Source organism: Zonotrichia albicollis, chromosome 4 (genome assembly GCF_047830755.1).
Source record: "Zonotrichia albicollis isolate bZonAlb1 chromosome 4, bZonAlb1.hap1, whole genome shotgun sequence".
Classification (NCBI taxonomy): domain Eukaryota; kingdom Metazoa; phylum Chordata; class Aves; order Passeriformes; family Passerellidae; genus Zonotrichia; species Zonotrichia albicollis.
This window is the reverse complement of record NC_133822.1, coordinates 49357889-49376623: the sequence shown is the minus strand read 5'-3', so window position 1 is coordinate 49376623 and position 18735 is coordinate 49357889. Positions and strand designations below refer to the sequence as shown.

The following is an 18735-nucleotide window of genomic DNA, read 5'->3' as shown; positions in this document are numbered from 1 at the left end:
TTTAAAGATTTTTAATTTTGTTTAATCAGTGTTTCTTGATTGTGACTAGTCCTCTAAGTAAACTGCTGAAAATAGAAGACAAGCAGACACTTCTATATCTGAAATTGCTCTTGCTGCTTTTAATACTGAAATATATAGCTTTGAAATAAGCTTTCTTTGGGTGTCGTTCTTAATAAAATCTCACTGACACATGCATTGGAAAAAGAACAGAGATATGGGTGAAATTGGCATGGGGATAATTTAGAAGTGAGGTGAGAATTTTTTAACTGTGGTGTTTTTCTATCTCTCTCTCTCTCTATCTCTCTCTCTTTGCTGTATGTCAGAAGCAGGGACTTGCAAATGAAGCTTGGGCCTGAAGTGATTCTGAAGACTCTTTTACTGTGCTGTCGCTGGCTGTGGATGGATCTTAGTTATATGCTCAATGACAGATTTTCTTCTATCCTTACTGCACTCTATTTATCTGTCTCTCTTATCACATTCTCCTCTCTCTTCATAAAATGTATAATATCTCAGAGAATTAGGGTTGGCCCTGTCTGTCAAAGAATTCTCTGATGTCTAGGCAGAAGGCAGTCAGGAGATTGACCAGACGTAGTGGTGAATGTGCTTGCTATTGGAAAACTGTTCCTCCTGTAGTATATTCTTCAATTCAAACTTGTGGTAGAGGGAATGGGAAACAAATGCAATTATTTTGCTTAATTGCTTCTTGCAGTGTTGCAGGTGTACAGTAGAATTCAAAGCTTTCGTTCTCTTCCTGCTCTCCCCCTCCCCTGAAGGAAACTATTCATCCTTTTGGAGAGAATAAAAAATAGAAAGTACTACTTGTCATGTCAATCAAACATTTGTTTTGCAAATCAGGAAGGGTGAAAAATTTATTTCCTAAAGCAAGAGAATATAACACAATTTTGTGGAATAACTGCAAAGGTTAATCACATTTAAATATACATGCAATGCATTTGTGATTTATATATATGTGCATTTGTGTAAATATATTTGTAAAAACATCTGTGCAGGATTTTTTGCTAGTCCCAAGAGAAATAACTGAATTATCACAATCTATCTACAGCAACTGTAAAGGACTATGCTGCTGAAGTGCAAGAATATGACAGTGATGGACAGAATGCAGCTTTGGAAAAATGCTGTCAAGCTCTTACATGGCAACCATATCAAACTTCTCAGTGGAACAGCTTATTTGACTCTAATTATGAAAAACTGTAAGCACTGATGTTTGCACTTGAAAAAAAATAGTTTCTTCTGCCTTTTCCCCCTCTTTTTTATCTGTTGTAGTTTTGTAGGAATAAATGATACATTTGGCATCCCTCGTTTTTATTGGAAATAAGAACAGAGAAGGAAGTATAACAGGTATGATGAAATATGAACTTGCAGGTATATCAGATAAATTGAGTTTGAAACACTGGTTGAAATTAATGCCAGTTTTTCTGATTTCCCTTCAGGGATTTAGAGGCAAATGAAAAATGAGTTAAGATGCCTGGTAACTTTTGTTTATTTTGTCAAATGCACTGGGGCAAGTAATTACAAAGCGTATGGCACTTTTCCCTCTAGTGGTCTAACATATTAAAGGAAAACATTAGAAGTTATCAGTACTACTTCTGAGCTCATACAACTTAAGTCTTAATAATTATAGATATGTGGGTGACATGCAGCTGTTCAGTCAAAGATTTAGATTTTTGCTGTGTTAATCAAACTGTAAATAATTTTTTTTTGGCACATGATCTGGAAAAGGTAATTCCAAATTCACTTTACATCCCTGATTTTTTCCATTCTACTATTTAGCATATGAACCCTTTAAACAAATTAACCCTCTTCTACAGCATCTGGTTAGTTCTTCAGGATTGGTGCAAAATATTTGTCACTGTCTACATAGGACTTACATAGCACAGTAAATTTTAATGCTCCTCTCACCTAACCTGCCAAAATGTCCCATGGGATCTGGGTGTGTATCAGTGTCATTGCTGGACACTGATGTTCCCTGTTTGCACAGGGGCATAGGGGCATTGCACATCTTACCATGCCCCACACAACCCTTCTCCGCAGGTTGTGATTGACATGACAGGAGAGCAGACCTTTACACTCCTTGGGAGTGTATGGATGGACCCAGAAACCTCCAGCAGAATTTGTGATATGAGCATTCACTCTAAATGAAGGCTTCCAACTCCTGGCTGCACTTTCAGTCAATGACTGCATGAGGGCTGTGTGCTGATGGTGGGAGATTGGTGTTCTGCCACTACCCAGTTACTTGTTGCTTCCCATACACCTAAAATTAAGGTTCCAGACACATTTCTTTGTGAACAAAGATTTTGTGATGCTTAGTAATAGAATATCCCAGTACACACTCTGTTGCCATTATTGTGAGAGTGGACTGAGGTGTTATTTGCAGAGGAAGTCAGTATTTCTTCTAAGTGAGGTCAATGGCAGTGCTCATGCTCCAAGATGCAGCACATTGCACAGATTTTCTGAGTAGGGATCCTGTATTCTGTTGGCCTCAAAACACTCACATGCTTCTCATTCCTTAGTGTAGATGAATTGATCCCATGCCTTCAAATTGCTGTACCCATTTGAAGGGTATTTCTCAGGTTAATTATTATTTTCCATTTTATTCAATACAGTACTTGAACATTTTAGTTATTTCATTTTCACAACAAAAATGCTGTTAGCTGAGGTGGATTAATTAGGAAAGGTTACTCTACCATTAATTCTGCCATTCATTTTGTCTACTTGGCACATTCTTGGCCCCTGATATTGGTAGTGCTCTGTCCCATAGGTGTCTGAAGACTTAAATTCTGAATAGAAAGAGGAATTTGAAGCATATTGCTAGTAGGGATGCTTGTGTGACAGGAATATCTATTACAACATAAAAATTATTCCAAATTTCAATGTACTGCTTGGTCTGACTCATCATTCTTTGTGGACTAGGAATAAAATATATGTTTGTTCTTATTTACTATAAATGACACACTTAGAAAGTTATAATATGAAATTGCTCTTTGGGAGTCATTGGTCCAAACCCTGCAACTTGTGGAGATGTGGGCATTTGTAATTTTGCTTCTCAAGCTGTTTGTTTCCTGTGTGTAGGAAAATAGTCTGAAATTGCATAAAGAATATCAGCTAATGACCTTGCTGACACCTAAATATGAAAAACTACTCCTTTCCCTACTATTTCCTATATAAATAAATTAAAAAATACCCATTGTAGGAAAAACTCAGAAAGTTTTACTTCTTTAATGGTGATGATTTGAGGAGATGGTAGGAATCTTCATTATAATTTTAAATATGAAGTAACACATAACTTAGTAGTTTTGAGGTAGTTGCAAGGTAATTCCAAAGTAGTTTTCTCTTTATTCCCTGTCCCAGGTAATCGATAGTTGTTTGAAAGGGGACTTCTGTTCATAATTTATAAAACAATAATAAGGTCTGTATATATCCTATGAAGTCGGTACATTTTGACTTTTCCAAATGATAATGGAAGAGTAATGAAAATCCATCTTCAGTAGTGTGTTAATGAGAGGTTCTCAGTAGCATCATAGAAGATTATCATAATCAAACTTTCATTAACAAAAAAGAGCCAATGTCTATATAAGAGAACCTTGCCATGTAGTTATTTCAGAATTATCCATCACTTAAGTCAGAGGACTAGAAGCATTGTTGGGATGGTGAGTTCGCTGTCTCTAATAGAAAGACCTTTTGATACCTTTCCTTTACTGTGAATCACAGACACACAATTCTCTTTCTCTTTGGGTGAAAAATTGCCCTTTGAAGAAATAAAATAGAGTTGCTTTAGCCAGAGTAGGATGGACAACTTGAAGTCAGGCTGTAGGGTTGGTACTGATGGCTTTTCTTTTAGCTTAAGTAATGCCTCATTGGAATCCCAGAAACTTCTACAGAAGCACTTGCTGTGGGAATTTGTGAACAGCAAATTCCCACAGCAAAAATTCCCACTCCCCAAACAAAAAGTGGGGAGTCTTGCTGGCTCATTAGCTCATTGTTGTCTGGAGCACTAGCTGCAGACTGTGGTTTGCAGCACTGTTGTAATGAATGATTGAATACACTAAAAGGTTGGTTTGTGCTCTTAGGTGCACAGAGTTCCTTTATATCAGGTTTGTAATTGAGGATTATACAAGCCTCTCAACCTCTAGTTTCCAAACATTTGGATTTCAGACTAGAATTAGGAGACATTTTATACCTTGACAGTCTAAGAAGAAAATACTGTAGAACTGGTGATTGTAACATTGTGTTTTTAGTCCAGGTTTGTCACTAAAAATCAGATGGAAAGGAGCTCAAGATATCACTTAAGTATGTCAGTACTTAAAGTTGACATTCCTTCTCCTTGTTTTTGTAGACCTGCTGTAGGATATCACATTGTCACAGATAAAGGATTTAATTTTTCAACAACAGATGATGCCTTTGTGTGCCAAAAGAAAAATCATTTCCAAATCACAGTTCATATTAGAATCACTGGACATCCAAAATATGTCAAAACTCAGCAGGGGAGGAAACCAATAGAAAAGTATTACTTGAAAGCTTATGGAATTAAGGCAAGTGTGTCTTCTCTTTGAGATTATTACTTTTAATTATCCATGTAAGGAGGTAAATAATTGAAGTGAACTCTTTTCTTAGTAATTTTTTGACAAAAACATCTAACAACCTTATGTAGGTTCTATTCTCACATTAAATATCTGCACTTATGCTTGAGCATGGAATGAGCTAATAACAGTCTGGATTCAGAAAGCATTTTTTCTTTTGTAAATTAATGCACTTTCATTTTTTTTCGCTTTCAAATTACATCTGCAGAAAGACTTGGGCCTTCAGATTAGATGTCAATTATCAATTGATCAGCAGTCAGTTCCTCTATTGATTTCTATGTCATTCCATTAGAAATGAATGCATTTTCACTGTTTTAGGCACAATTTGCCTATTAATATCTATTTCAATTTTTATGTGTTGAAAAATTTTATATTCTTGTCATTTTTGAAAATTATGTTTGTTTTATAGGTGGAAGCTCCAAATGAAACAATTGCTATTGAACAGTCTCAATCAGATAGAAGCAAAAAAACTTTTCCTCCTGTAAAGTAAGATTTTTGAGAAAATTATTCCATTTTGTTTCAATGTGTATGATTGGTTTGAAATATGAAGTAGTTGTTTCTTGAAATCTTACAGTAGCTCTAAGCCAGTTTTCTGATTTTTATCCAGATTTCATTGTGGTTGCACACATAAAATCACAGTAGTAATATATACCTGGTCACAATTCATTAAGAGAAATTTTCAATAGCTTTACAGGTGTGTTAAGTATGGCTATCCAAAATATTTATATTCATCTAGAAACACTCTTTTACACTGCTTAGAGCTGTATGACAGGTGCATTCTCAGTCTTAAAAAAATGGCAGAATGTTCCTGCCCTATATGAGCATGAGATACATTTACAGTGCTTTTTAAGGGGGAGTGCCTCTCAGAAACACTCATGCAGCATCTCTCTGGAGCTCTGCCATTCTTGAGCTTTTAACTCACTGGCAGAATCAATGTTTGTTCTTCTGATCTCCAAATATTAACTTCCCTGATCTTGTTTTCTTTTCTGTTTTAGAGTTGATCTGCCAGGGGACCAGATAACTAAAGTAACACTGGGACGGCTGCATTTCAGTGAAACAACAGCAAATAATATGAGAAAAAAGGGGAAACCTAATCCTGATCAGAGGTATTGCTATAGCTAGCTGTGTGTTAGAAGTAGAAAAGAGAAGGTCTGCTTTAGAAAGGAGCCAATGTTTGTGAAAAATCTCTGCTATCAGATCTGTGGTTTTTTTTCCAATTCTGTAATACTTTTGTAACACTTGGTATGTTCTTAAAAGCCTCTTTCTCTGCAGTCAGAGAATGATATGCAGATAAAATACCCCTAATTTTATCCTTGTGGTTAGAGATAGTTTCAGGAAATCATAGCTAGAATAATGGCTGACAAAATCAGGAAGGAAAAAATCCCAAATAATGACCATTTTCTTCTGAGGCAGGAAAGGCTTTCATCTTTGAAGCTTCATTACTTAAATTTGTTAATTTAAATTATTGTATTCTTTGCTAATTTGTAGTCATTGTGGGATTTGTAAGAACATATTTCTCAAGAGTGAAGGAAATATTTATTTTATATTGAAAGAAACACATTTAAAAAACATGGTCTTTTTCTGTATCAATAATAACAGCTGTATTTAAAACATTTTTTCTGTGAGAAAGAATTACTTCAATTATTGTCTTGATTAAATCAATTTTAAATTAGATACTTCATGCTGGTGGTTGGACTGTATGCTGTATCTCAGGACCAGTTCTACTTACTATCTGCAAATGTCTCTGAAAAGATCATTGTGAGGGTAGGTATAAATTTGGATTGCTTTCATGTACAAGTATTTACTGTTTTGATATTCACAGGAGATTGAGGGGTCATGATTCTTGAGGATAAAAGTTACCACTGAGTAAAAAAGATTGAGGAAAAAATCTACAGTTGCATATTGTATGAGTATGTTATCTTTTAATTATCAGAAATTAAACATGTTATATGTAGTGCTATAGAAGGATTTTAAAATAAAGCTTGTTATGAGTTCCAATACAAAATATCTTGATTTTTCCAGATTTTTTATTTGCAGTGAAGCAATTTACTTCACTTCCCAGGAATTTTGTAAAAGCTTTCATTAGCTAGAGTCTTCCGTTTCCAAGGAGGATGAGAAGGAAAAAGAAATGAAGGAAAGAAGGTCAAGCAGCTCTAGGAAGTTTAAGACCCATAGCTTCACTTTTCCAGTGTGCTTCCGCAGTGTCCCACCTCTCAATTTGATGGTAGTAATATAGGATTCAAATTAACAAAAAAGGAAGAATAATCTCTTTTCCTCTTAACTGTTATTTTTCACTTGCCTGGTTCACAGAAATTTTTTCTTTTAGTGCTCAGCTTTAGCCTACAGTTCGACTCAGAAAAGAGAAAAGCCCCAGATCTGTAGTGTAACAAGAGCTATGGAGAATTGAAGTTAGGAGAGAAAACACAGACTCCCAAAATGAGTGGGATTGCAAGGTGACTGCCAGGAGAAGGTGGGGGCTGCTGAAAGTTTTCAGTCCTGGCCCCTTTTTTTTGTCATCAGTAGGTGGTGGCTAATGTTTGAACTGGGCATAGTCTGGAGTTATAGTTATTTCTAGAGTGAGTATTAAGTTTACAACTTAGAAATATGGGAAATATGTAAGGTGCCATGTGGTGGGGCTGCAAAAGATGGAGAGGGCCTCTGGAAGATTGCAGTCCACTGAACTTTTTCATGTGGGTCTGTTCAAGAGCTGCTTCTTGTTTGCACGGACTCTTTCTAGCCCTCAGCTTATGGAGAGGAGCAGGCTTAGCATTTTGGCTTGGAGTCAAGCAAAGCTCTGGTGTATTAAGTGGAGCTGGGAAGATGCTTCTAAAGAAATTTGAGGGCTATCAAGAGCTCTTGGTCCTGGCATTATTTTGTGCAGGCCTTGCTTGCATACTTTTTGGCAGCCCATCATCTGCTTAGGCTTACGACTATGGTCTGGTTTAGCATTTGGGTTTGGGGAGAGCAAAAAGGCAAATTTCCAGCATGTGGGGTGTTGCTCAGGGGTTTCCAAAGGAAGATGGGGGCTTTCAGATGGTTTCAGTCCTGGCTCCTTCATCTGAGCATCCTCTTGTGCCATAAACCCTCTTTCTGTAGTTATAGCTAGGTTTTAGGGAGTGTTATGGCCTGGAGCTCCTCTCTGGGTGGAGCTGTGAAGAGACCTTGAAAACAATGTGTGGAGTTCAGCAGTTTTCTGCATGGCTGAGAAGTTTTATCATCCTGGCTGCTGCTGTGGTGTTTTTGCTTCAGCTGGATGCTGAAGCAGTGTGTTTGCATCATTCCTGTATATATAGTTATTTTCCTTTATTTGTCTATTAATTTCCACAATCCTGTTTTCATCTGATTTTCTTTTTCTGGATCTGACAGTGTTACAAATATCACATCATTAATAATTTGGGGACACTGTTGAATTCTCACAATGGTCTCATTCTTGTTACTTTACAAGATATATATTTTTATGTAAGATTTAGAAATTTACATTTTCTCACAATTTTTAATATTAGATTCTTTTGAAATTTCAATGAAGAGGGCTCCTTCAATGCATGTGAGACATGTTTTGAACAGGAATTCATGGAATGAAATTTTTCAAACCTGGCCACTATTTCAAACAGAGGAAAAAGAAGGCAGTAAGTCAGAAAGATCAAGAGGGTCAGGTCTGAAGTGATGAAAATATCAACAGGAAAGATGGAATGGAAAAAAAGAAATTTTCTAGCTGTCTAACAGGGCTTCAGTGGCAGGGTAGAGCAAATCAGCCACTGGCTACCTTAAGGTGGCAAAGCCATGCAAGTGCACTGTGAGGAAAAGCAGCTCATCTTCTGGCCCTTTATACACTCCAGCACAACAAAGCTACCAGCTGAGTGGTGCTTGTCAGGCTTATCAGATCATGCTCTAATTGTGACAAACAGTGGTGAGTACACAGTGCCAGGCCCTGTAGCTGGCAAAGCCTTGTGAAAGCCTGGCTTCTTTTTATCATGATTGTTGGCCTGAATTCAAATTAAAAAAAAAAAAAAAACAACCCAGAACAACAAACAACCCAAAATGAACTATTGGAATAAAATGTCTTTTCTTGTTATACTCATTCTGTTGTTTTATTGGTGTTCTTTAAAAGTTTCCTTAACATGAAATTTTAAATATGCTATGAAATTTTCAATAATTTAAAACGTTAGAGGATTTTATGAATCACATGTGTTTAATCTCTGCCTTGCTTTCTCTTTTCTGATTTCCAGTCTCAGCTAAAATTTAGTGGTAGATAAAGAATGGTTATGTGGTATAATGTTAAAATTAAAATTTGGAAAGCTTTGGACATTGCCAATTTAGCTTAAGGTGCTAATAAAGTAGAATTCAAGGGAAAAAAGCACGAAGCTGGTGCCGTGTGAGCAGAAATCCTTAGAAATAACTCCACTCTGGTTTTTTCTGTTAGTGTGTTAAAAACTTCTTGAATACAATTTCAATTTTTAAGATCTGGCTTTTCATTTTCCCTGTATATCTAATAGAATAAACAATAGTGCATCTATGCTATACTGTATCTTTGATTAAAACATTTCCTTGCAGGCATCCAACCCAGGGCAGTTTGAGCACGACAGCGATGTGCTGTGGCAGCGAGGAGCCGCTCCAGAGACCATAGCGTATCACGGCCGCGTCGGGATTAACACAGACGCGCCGGACGAAGCGCTGGTGGTCTGCGGGAACGCCAAAGTGATGGGCAGAGTCATGCACCCCTCTGACAGCCGAGCCAAGCAGAACATCCGCGAGGTGAGGCAGGGCAGCCTTTAGGGCCCCTCTGTGCTCTCTGCAGCACTGGGATGGATCCCTGTTCCCACACGCGGAGCTGTCGGGATCTCTTGCTGGTCAGAGTGACCCTGAGAAAAGTTAGAAAGTCTTTTCCCAGCCCAGGGCTTGAAGAAAGAGTCAGGGCTCTTCATTTCTTGGCCTCAAGGTTGTCTATTGTATCTTATCTATAAAATTCTTTCTCCTGTCCTGCCAAGGTCCGCTCAGCACAACAGTCAGAGGTATTCTGCCTGCCCCTGGGGCGGTGTTATCTTTTTATACTAAATACTATGTATACAATGTTTACAATTACTTTCCAATACCTATCACCTATGTTAGACAGTGAGCTTCTACTCTAAACCAATCTAAAAGTGCCAACATCGCAGCAGAAGATGGAGGCCAAGAAGGAGAAAGGCAGGACATGCCCAGATCCCTCCATCTTGCCCCCTGAACCTCCATTCTAGAAAACCCCAAAATCTACTTTTTCACCTTGTGATGAATTCACTATCATTGTACTTAATTTTTCATGGCTTGCAGATCTTCATCTAAGGCTGGTAACTTGCTCCACGGGTCATAATCAAAACCACAGGCATTTTGGGCTCTATGCCAGGGTCTCTGAAACCCCTGGCAGGGGTCTTGGCTGCTCAGGACAGCCAGCGGGATGTCCTGGGTCCTGACAGAGCCGCTCTGTATCCTGGCTGTGCTGAAATGCTGGCCTAAAGAAGGCAGATGTGCCATTGTGCTCTGAGAGCCATCACCTACAGACTTTGGAGAAGGCTCTCTGTGGAAGCTGGGAGTTGTCAAACAGAGGTGTAACTGGCAGTACAAATGCAAATGGCGCTCTGGTAGAGGGGAATGGGAAGATTGTCTGTATTTTTCTATGTGATGATTGGCCAAATGACTGTGTCAGGCCAGTTGCTCTCTCAGTGGTGTCCTAGATGTCATGCTTAATGTTTCAACACACAAATCTTGGTATTTTTCCAACTAGGTCGACACAAATGAGCAGTTGAAAAGAATAGCACAAATGAGGCTGGTGGAATATGACTACAAGCCTGAATTTGCATCTGTTATGGGAATAAAAGATACCCATGAAACAGGTATAAAATCAGCTCTCTTCCCATTTTTCATTAATACCTACTGATATTTATTGGGCCATAGTGTCTCTTAATATCCTGCTATTCCATCCTCATTTTTTAGTTTACTGCAATTTCCCACTGTTGTGTATCTCTTGTGGTGTAGAAATGCCAAAATTAGGTATTGCTTGTAATTTTATAATGTCTGTTTCAATTCTTAAAGATGAGAAGTTTATTTTCCAGAAGTTTAATGAGAATGAAGTATGTGCTTACAAACTATTTTGTTCTCTCTGCAGAAAAATGAGAATTCTAAAGGCTCCTGGGGTTTTTTTGTGGAATGGAGAAAGAAACCAGAAACCCTGGATTTTCTTACCACAGAGAAATTCTAGATAGTTTTTTTTGCTTTGCCTGTAGTTTTTAGAATGGTAAGCAGGTATGCCAGTGTGTTTCCTGACATTAGTTTTTCTGAACTCCTGAACAGGAATAATAGCACAGGAAGTGAAGAGTCTTTTACCTGAAGCTGTTAGAGAAGTTGGAGATGTTGCTTGTCATGATGGTGAAAAAATAGAAAACTTCCTCATGGTTGACAAGGTATGGTCTTGAGGGAGAAAGTAGGGATATGTATTTAGACTATTCTTTCCTGTGGGGAGCTGTGAACACATGCTGTGCCCCATAAAAAGCTGTAGCCCCCCACATGTGTTACAGAAATGGTGTTCAGTGAATCATTGAAAAAAACCTGAACCACCAGCTGTTAGTAAAGGGCTGAATCTTTTAATAACAAGAAATATCTATATTAAAAACTGATTACAATACTATATACACATACAGTTAAAAAGTAAAAGCCCTAACTTTTCTGAATAGAAGTGGATAGTGATTTCATAGCATTGGTTCAACAAGTGCTACTCCAAAACATTATTTTGTGCTTAAGCATTTCAGTTAATTAAGTGTTCCACAAGTGAATGAGCAATGATGGCATTCAATTTGTTAAATAAAAATTTCCTGACTCTAATCCTGATATAACCTCTGAATAGCAAATACAAGTGCTAGCTCTGTGTGGGGGGTTTTTTTTGGGCAATCTGAAATGCTTTTTATAGGTTCAAAATCATATGCTATGAAATAGCACACAAAATAGTTACCATGCTCATAGGCTGGAAACACTGCTAAGGTACTGTCCTGTGCTCTCTTCTTCTCCTTTTCCTGTGGAAATACAACTGCAAGGGACTGTCAGTCACAGAGTCCAGTCACACAAGGCTGCAGACAGCACTTGTCTCAAGGCAGCCCCTCTGCTGAGTGCTGGTTCTTGCCAAAGACCATTTCCCAGCTTTTTCCCACTTGCAGCTGATGGTGAGAAGAGAGAGGTTTTAGGGAAAGGTGACCTTGTCTTGTCTGGATGATACCATGAACACAATCCTGCATTCATTGTCATAATGCATTCTTTCATTTTTCTATAGAAAACACAGGTTTACACCACCAAACTTGGAGAAAATATCTACAAAAATATTGCTGGTCACTTGTCACCTTTTGATAGGCTATAAATAATTGAAATTAAATATTCTATGTCTTGTATTCCATATAAAAGAAGTATGAATTAGATACCTTAAATAAAACTGTGGAAAGAGTATTTCTGGAGATACTGTGGAAAAGGAGACTTTTAGAAAATTTGCTCTATTTGGTCAGGGTTCCAGCCTGTAGTTGTTTTCTATGCTAGTAGAAGAGCAGTGTTGGTAGGTGACTCCAAGTTAATTTTGCCCTTTAGGCCTTCCAATTATATAGTATGACACCTGTAGCATCATTTGCATTTTTGAATGCCTCCAAAATTTCTTTGGGGTAGCCTGGTTTTTCACCTGGCAGAAGTTTAGGTTGGAGAATTGAGCTTTTGATTGATATCTCTTCCTTGCTGAAATATCATACAAAACACCAACTCGAGCAGTGCCTCACAGCGCTGCCATTTGTGCCCATCGTGTTCCCTTTCTTCTCTGTACCGTGGGTCTCTGGAGGGTGCTTGCCAGTGCTTCCAGGGATGTGATCTACAAATGGAGAATGCCTACTTTCTATTCATGCCTGTAGGGTGTGATTCTGCTGTGTCTGTGGCCCAAGCAGGAGTGGATTGTTACAGCAATGGCTTACTTGCTGCTTATAATTTTCTTGACTACCTGTCTAGATCTGGGTCTGAGATTACTTCACAGGCACTTTGGTGTTTTAATATGGTCAGGTGAATCTGTGCTTTCTCCTCTTTCTCCTAACAGTTGTGGTAGAGCATATGAAGGTCAATTCCATGACCTTTGGGGTGACAGGATCAAGAGAGATCTGTGTCTAAGTTTAAGATGTATATTGAATGCAGGGATTTGTAACATTTCTTGTTCAGGTGGAACATCTGATTTAAATTTCTGAAGCTCTCAGCTCCAGAATAGCTCAGCAGCTTGAATAGAAAATGGACAGTGCTTCATTTTCTTTTTTTTTTTTTTTCAATTTGGCAGGTGATGAGACCTTAAACTTTGTTATCTCATATTCCAAGTTGATATCCAGATAAGTAGGGTGTTGGCTGGTGTTGTGTCTCTTTGTCAGGTTGTAGCTGTTGATCTCTGTAAAACTAATTGATTACATTACATTTGAACCAGGGTCTGCTGCTTTCTAGAGAAATGTCTCAACTATATGCAATTTGTTTTTTTGAGACAGAATCTTTTCTTCTCAGTCACACTGTGCTCAGTACTTTGTCACTAGAGGGGCAGTAAAACTCTGATCAGGTTTTTTCCTTCAAATAGAGTGTTTCTTCATTTTGTGAGAAGAGCAATTTTCTCAGCTAGTTGGAGCAATTCATGCTTGATTTGAAGACATTGGAAAGGGCAGCTGCTGTGTATCATTGATACAAGCATCCATATAAGTGATTTCACAGTTCTAGTTACAAGAGATTATTTTGAAGTCACTTTTTATTTAAATGGGCTCTTGGTATTCTGGCAATAGGGAAGCTTGTGATTTGCCACTGATAGTGTTCTCTGACTCTGATTGCATGAAATGCTGTCTGATTTTGTGGAACGCAGTCACCTTTAAAAGAAAGGTGTGCGTGGCTTTTGCAATGTGAAAGGCAAAACTGCTTTCATCTTCTGCATAACTTGACTTGACTGGAACACAGCAACATTAACTGCAGAAATAGCTTCATCCAATGGCACCAGTCTGGTTGGACTTTAGAATGAGAAAGCCATTCTTTCACACAGCAAACAAAGTACTCTTATACTATTCTCCTGCAGTGGATCAGTAACCATTTTTGACTCAGAAATGAATGAAATACTACCTGGATGATTATACTGAGGGCATTTCCAGCAGCAGATTGATACCTAGATGATAAGAAGGGGTAGGAGAATAAGAAGCTTTTCCTGGGTAAAATATCCAGAAAGAGTAAATGGAGGGTGTCTAAACTGTTTTAATTGCAGAGATGATCATGTTATTAGGACCTACAAGATTCCTGTAAGATACTGGAGAGGCTGAAGGGGAAAGCAAAATTTTACACAATCACAGCTTGATATCTGGTTTGGTTTTTAATCTGTGTCACTCATCTCTGTGTGATTAATATTATGTGTAAAACATGGATAGAAACTCTGATTTGTCTGAGCCTACCTAATGCGGTAGGAAGATGGTTGGATGTGCATTTTGCTAAGGGATTCTAAAATCTATGTTCAGCTAAAGCACTGAAAATCAAGTAGTAGATGTCTGTTGGAACAGTTTTAAGGTTCCAACATGGTATGAAGGTAAAATACAGTTTAAATTCTTGGTACAAAAAGCCCTTTGGCTTCAAATTTTTCTGCAAGTCCTCATTTTCAATTTACTGCAAATTAAATGTCTAGCAAAAGTGTTTTCTGGTCATACATGCATCCCATCTACAGTGAGATAACTTGTGTTTATATAGTTGAATTCTGCACTAATTTCTGCTTGTTACACCTGATTGATGAATATACTATGTATCTACTAATTTTGTCATTGTTTTCTTCTCAGGATCAGATCTTTATGGAGAATGTCGGTGCTGTAAAGCAGCTTTGTAAGCTAACAAACAATCTTGAAGTCAGAATAGAAGAATTGGAACAGTGGAATAGGAAACTGGCCAGGCAGAAACGGATCAACAGTTTAAAGTCAACAGTCAGTGAAGAGAGCAAAGTCAGGTACCTCTGCCTGGGATGTTGTCTAATTGTTGTCACACAAGTTGTTAAAGTGATCTCTAAAGTGATAGAAGGGAAAACCAATTTTGCTTGACAGTAGGGTTCAGCTATTTTCCAGTATTTAAGTCGTGCAAAAGACCCCAAATGTCTCAAATTGTTTTTAATCACTGATGAAATTAATCTTTGAAATGGCTGTTAAATTGCAGTAATTTTTGTAATAACTTCTGTTGCATAAAGTAAAGGGTAGATTATGTCCAGTTACAGCTCTGGGACTTAGAAAATTGCTTCTAAAGCAAATCTGCAGAGCTTCTTCTGCAAGAAAGAATCTTCACTGATGCTTCAGTGGAAGTGATGAGTTTTTCCTGTTTCTAAGCAATTTCCCCAAGTTTTCTTTCTTCCCAAATCAAATGTAGCATTTAAGAGCATTCACCTGAATGAGTTAACTGGAACATTTATCCTTGAAAATGAATCTGCTAACACTTCTGCCTTTCCCTTTATAAATGTTAAAATTGCAAAAGCAAGTGACATTAACATGTTAAAAAAGTCTTTTCTTCATTAATTACTTGCTGAAGCATTTGAATGTTAAAGAGATCTTGTCTCTTATAGCAGGTATAGTCGAACTAATAGTCTCTTGCCATCAATAAAATCAGTCCCACTAAAATCCAGGAAGGTGAGTGAAATGAAATCCTTGTCTGAGTCATTCACTGTGATTTGCTTTCACTTTCTCTTGCCTGTATTGTGGTATGGGAAGTGGATACCCCTTTTCAAAGGGATCATATGAGTGAAGAAATACATATATTGACCTTTTTCAAGACAGACGTCCTGGGGTGCCAAGCCCTGTCCTTTAATATGAACCAATGCTCATTTGACTACTTTGCTTTTGCCAGTGCCAAAGAGTAAGAGAAAATAATAGGTCAAATGTGCTTTATACCATAATGACAGTCAAATGCTCCATCACCTAAGATTATCCTACTTGTTTGGAAAGTGCCTTTCTTCTGTATTTGTACCAGTCCTGCTTTAACGTGGTCTGAGCACATACTGAAAGCTGCTGAACTTTTAGTTCTGGACACTTACTGAGTTCTTTATTTGATTTTGAAATATTTCAAAAGTATGAAAAATGGCAGGAAGAAAGGACAAGGAACTGTTATTTTTAGCTATCTTTTCTTCCTCTATGTTTGTGCCCCCAAACTATCAACAATGCACAGTGACTGACAGTCTTAGAGACCTTTTAATTTTCTCTCTGTAGATGTTGACCCCCATATAAGGGTGATCATGAAAGAAACAAGGATGATGTAAAGTCAACCCAGTGTAGTATTTCTTAATCTACAAGTAGTTGCTTAGACATGTGCCACTTGAATTAACCAAACTCTTTTTTTACCATAGGTTTGTTTATCAAAGACCAAAGAATCTTGCTCCGTGAAGATTTTCCGGGTGACTATAATAGCTTTGATTGCTATTATGGCACTATGGTAAAAATTAATTAACAATAATTTGACTTGTTTCTCCCTTCCCCTTTCTACTTATCTGAAAGACTATAGCACTTTTTCTTCTTCTTTTCTCTTCCTACTTGAAGAACACAATGTATTAAAATTAACAATTAATATCCTTGGTTGCATTGTAAAGTTGAAACCATTGTATAAAAGTAAGGTACTCATGGGATGGACACCCAACTGATCTCTCTCCATGTCACAATGTATGGTGCACCTTGAGTCTACCTCAGTGGCTTGTACTACAGGTGCTAAACTGGACTCTGCATGTTTTATCCAATCATTCTGTGCCTAAGTACAATTTCTGATGTACAGAGTGATTCTGTTGTGTGAAATGAAGTTGAAACTGTTCCCACTGTGGTGGGCAGTTATGTGACTGGAAGTTCAACTTGTGACATTGGACTTGTGGAAAGGAAAGTGTGCTCTGGACTCCTGAGATTGCCATTTTCTGTCTCCAGTCCAAAAACTTGTGGCTTACAATCAATCTCTTTGCGACCTGAGTACTTTGAACTGGTAGTGTGATTCTATTTAGGTTGGAAAGTGGCTGTATTTTGTGTTGAATACAAGTATAATGAACACAATACTGTATACAAGTATCTGATCTAAACCCCATTAAATTCAGCTGAAATTTTTCCCACTAAAGGGAAAGTAATCAGATAGTTAATACTTGTATCACTGCATTTCCCCACAATGCTGTCAAGGTGTTATTCTTTTTGTGTTGCATAAAAGATGGATGTAAATCTGCAGAACAATTCTCTTTCTACAGTGCTTTGGCAATATGGAGCCTATATTTACTTAGCATTCACGACAGACGTTTTGAAAAACATCCAGTTTACAGGCAAGTAGTTAAATTACCATTAGTGAATTCAAATTAGTAGAATCAGTAATAGACTGTGGATCAATTTGTTTTGGTCCTCAGCTCTAATGTCCATTTCTTAATGAATTGTTTTTCTTCCTCAGCAGCACCTCAAGTCCTGTTCCAGTCTCTCCCTCTACTACCACAGCAGGTACTGTGTCTCTGCTGGTCTGCCTACACATAATTGGCTATTATAAAATGCCAGTATGCAGCCTTTGTGAGAATTATATTTTGGTTTTTTTGTTGTTGTTTGCTTTTTTTTTAGCATTACAGAGTGAGAGCACAGTTTCTCAGACCACACAGCCCATCAGCAGGATCCCTGAAGTGAATTTCTGTGGCATTTTATCTTGTGACAAGGTCTATTGTTGTCCAATTCACCAACCAAAAGTCAAATCTCTAAGCTATGAAAAAAATAATGCAAAGGGAAAACGTAAGTTGAAAATATAATTCTTTATAATTTGAGCAGAGACTGTATGGAAAGTATGGGGAAAGGGGCAAGAATCTTTAAAGGTAGTTAGCTTTCTACAAAAGAGCTCATTCCAGATGATTTAAAAAATCTTGATATAACTAATCATCACTGCAGTCAATATGTTTTTGAAATATCCAGTCTGGTTACCCTTAAGAACTCGGGGCCCTAAGATGTCCTGTCTGCTGTCACTGTTTTTCCTGGCCATTCTTGGTAAATTATTTGATGTGAACTGGAATATCACTAATCCATTTAATTGACCTTTGGCTACGGCTGATTAGGGGTAGTAGAGAATTGATTAACAGATGCAAAAACCCCCAAAAAATGGAATTGTGTCACAATGTGGTGGTACTACATCTTTTCCATGGGCAGAGACAAAATGCCAACTGCCTGCAAACATAAAACTTGCAGTTAAAACTGATTATTAAGGCAGGAGTTTTGAACAGTAGTATTTGAAGGCAGAGCTCTATAAAATAAAATACTTTTGCTGGAATTCATTATTTTACTGATACTGTCTGCCAGGTGTTGTATGCATAGTGTCTGTGAAGATGCATTGTTTACAACTTTTACAATATTTATAAGAAAGGGTTAATGCATAAAGGTATTAATAACTTGTGGGAATCTATATTCCTCTCTCCCAGTCCTTAACACATCCAGTGTCTGGAAGCAAGTGTTAATGTTACTAAACCAGCATTCACACTCTTCCTATCTTGGCCTTGGGAGCAATTCTTGCAGCACAGTTGACAAAGTGAAGTGAAACTGGGGCTGGATGCAGTTCAGCCTCTGAAGTACAGATGTCTGCCAGGGCAGGCTTTACCAATTGCCGTGACACTGTGAGCATGAACTGTTCCAGTGGGATTCGCCCACTGGCCATTCTGTACTCTGCAGACAAGCTGTATTGAGTGGTCCTTGTGATTCCTGTGATCAGTGCTGCAGTAAGCCCTGTGGCAGATAAAAACCAGCACAGCTTTCAAGAGGTCATACCTGAGTGATTTGTATTGCTCTGAAGCCTGAAAGAGTGTTGATTAATTAAGAAGACATTAATCTCATTTATAAATAAGGGAATCGTAGATGGATGAAAATGAAATATGAAAACCTTCTGTCCTCAGCTGGCTGCTTCTGATATTAGGTGGAAAGAGAAGATAAGAATAAACACAAAGCATTACCTTCTCAAGGTTTTATGCTCCAAATAGCATTAAGAGTGGATCCAAGAGTGAAAAATCAGCACAGTACACATGCTACTGAAAGATTTCAGTTCTGCACAAGTTTAATGAACCTGAATATATTCCCAGATGGAAGGTAACAATATCAATATGAAATCCAAACAGAAGGAAAACCAC

At 37.8% G+C, this 18735-nt stretch overlaps 1 protein-coding gene across 3 annotated transcripts in view; it reads left to right on the top strand.

Annotated features, from left to right (window-relative positions):
* Positions 1–18735, top strand: part of MYRFL (myelin regulatory factor like) — a 58532-nt gene that overhangs the window by 14094 nt on the left and 25703 nt on the right. For 2 of the 3 annotated variants that reach the window (XR_012580069.1, XM_074539735.1), the window contains exons 5-18: positions 1064–1211; positions 4355–4550; positions 5008–5084; positions 5594–5704; positions 6272–6362; positions 9150–9350; positions 10354–10462; positions 10920–11029; positions 14426–14589; positions 15193–15256; positions 15970–16055; positions 16840–16911; positions 17034–17080; positions 17195–17359. Coding sequence is in view for 1 of the 3 variants with exons in the window: in XM_074539735.1 (XP_074395836.1) it covers positions 1064–1211; positions 4355–4550; positions 5008–5084; positions 5594–5704; positions 6272–6362; positions 9150–9350; positions 10354–10462; positions 10920–11029; positions 14426–14589; positions 15193–15256; positions 15970–16055; positions 16840–16911; positions 17034–17080; positions 17195–17359 (1641 nt within the window). In the remaining 2 variants the exon portion in view is untranslated. The remainder of the gene's footprint in view (positions 1–1063; positions 1212–4354; positions 4551–5007; positions 5085–5593; positions 5705–6271; positions 6363–9149; positions 9351–10353; positions 10463–10919; positions 11030–14425; positions 14590–15192; positions 15257–15969; positions 16056–16839; positions 16912–17033; positions 17081–17194; positions 17360–18735) is intronic. The other variant, XR_012580070.1, reaches the window with a different exon arrangement.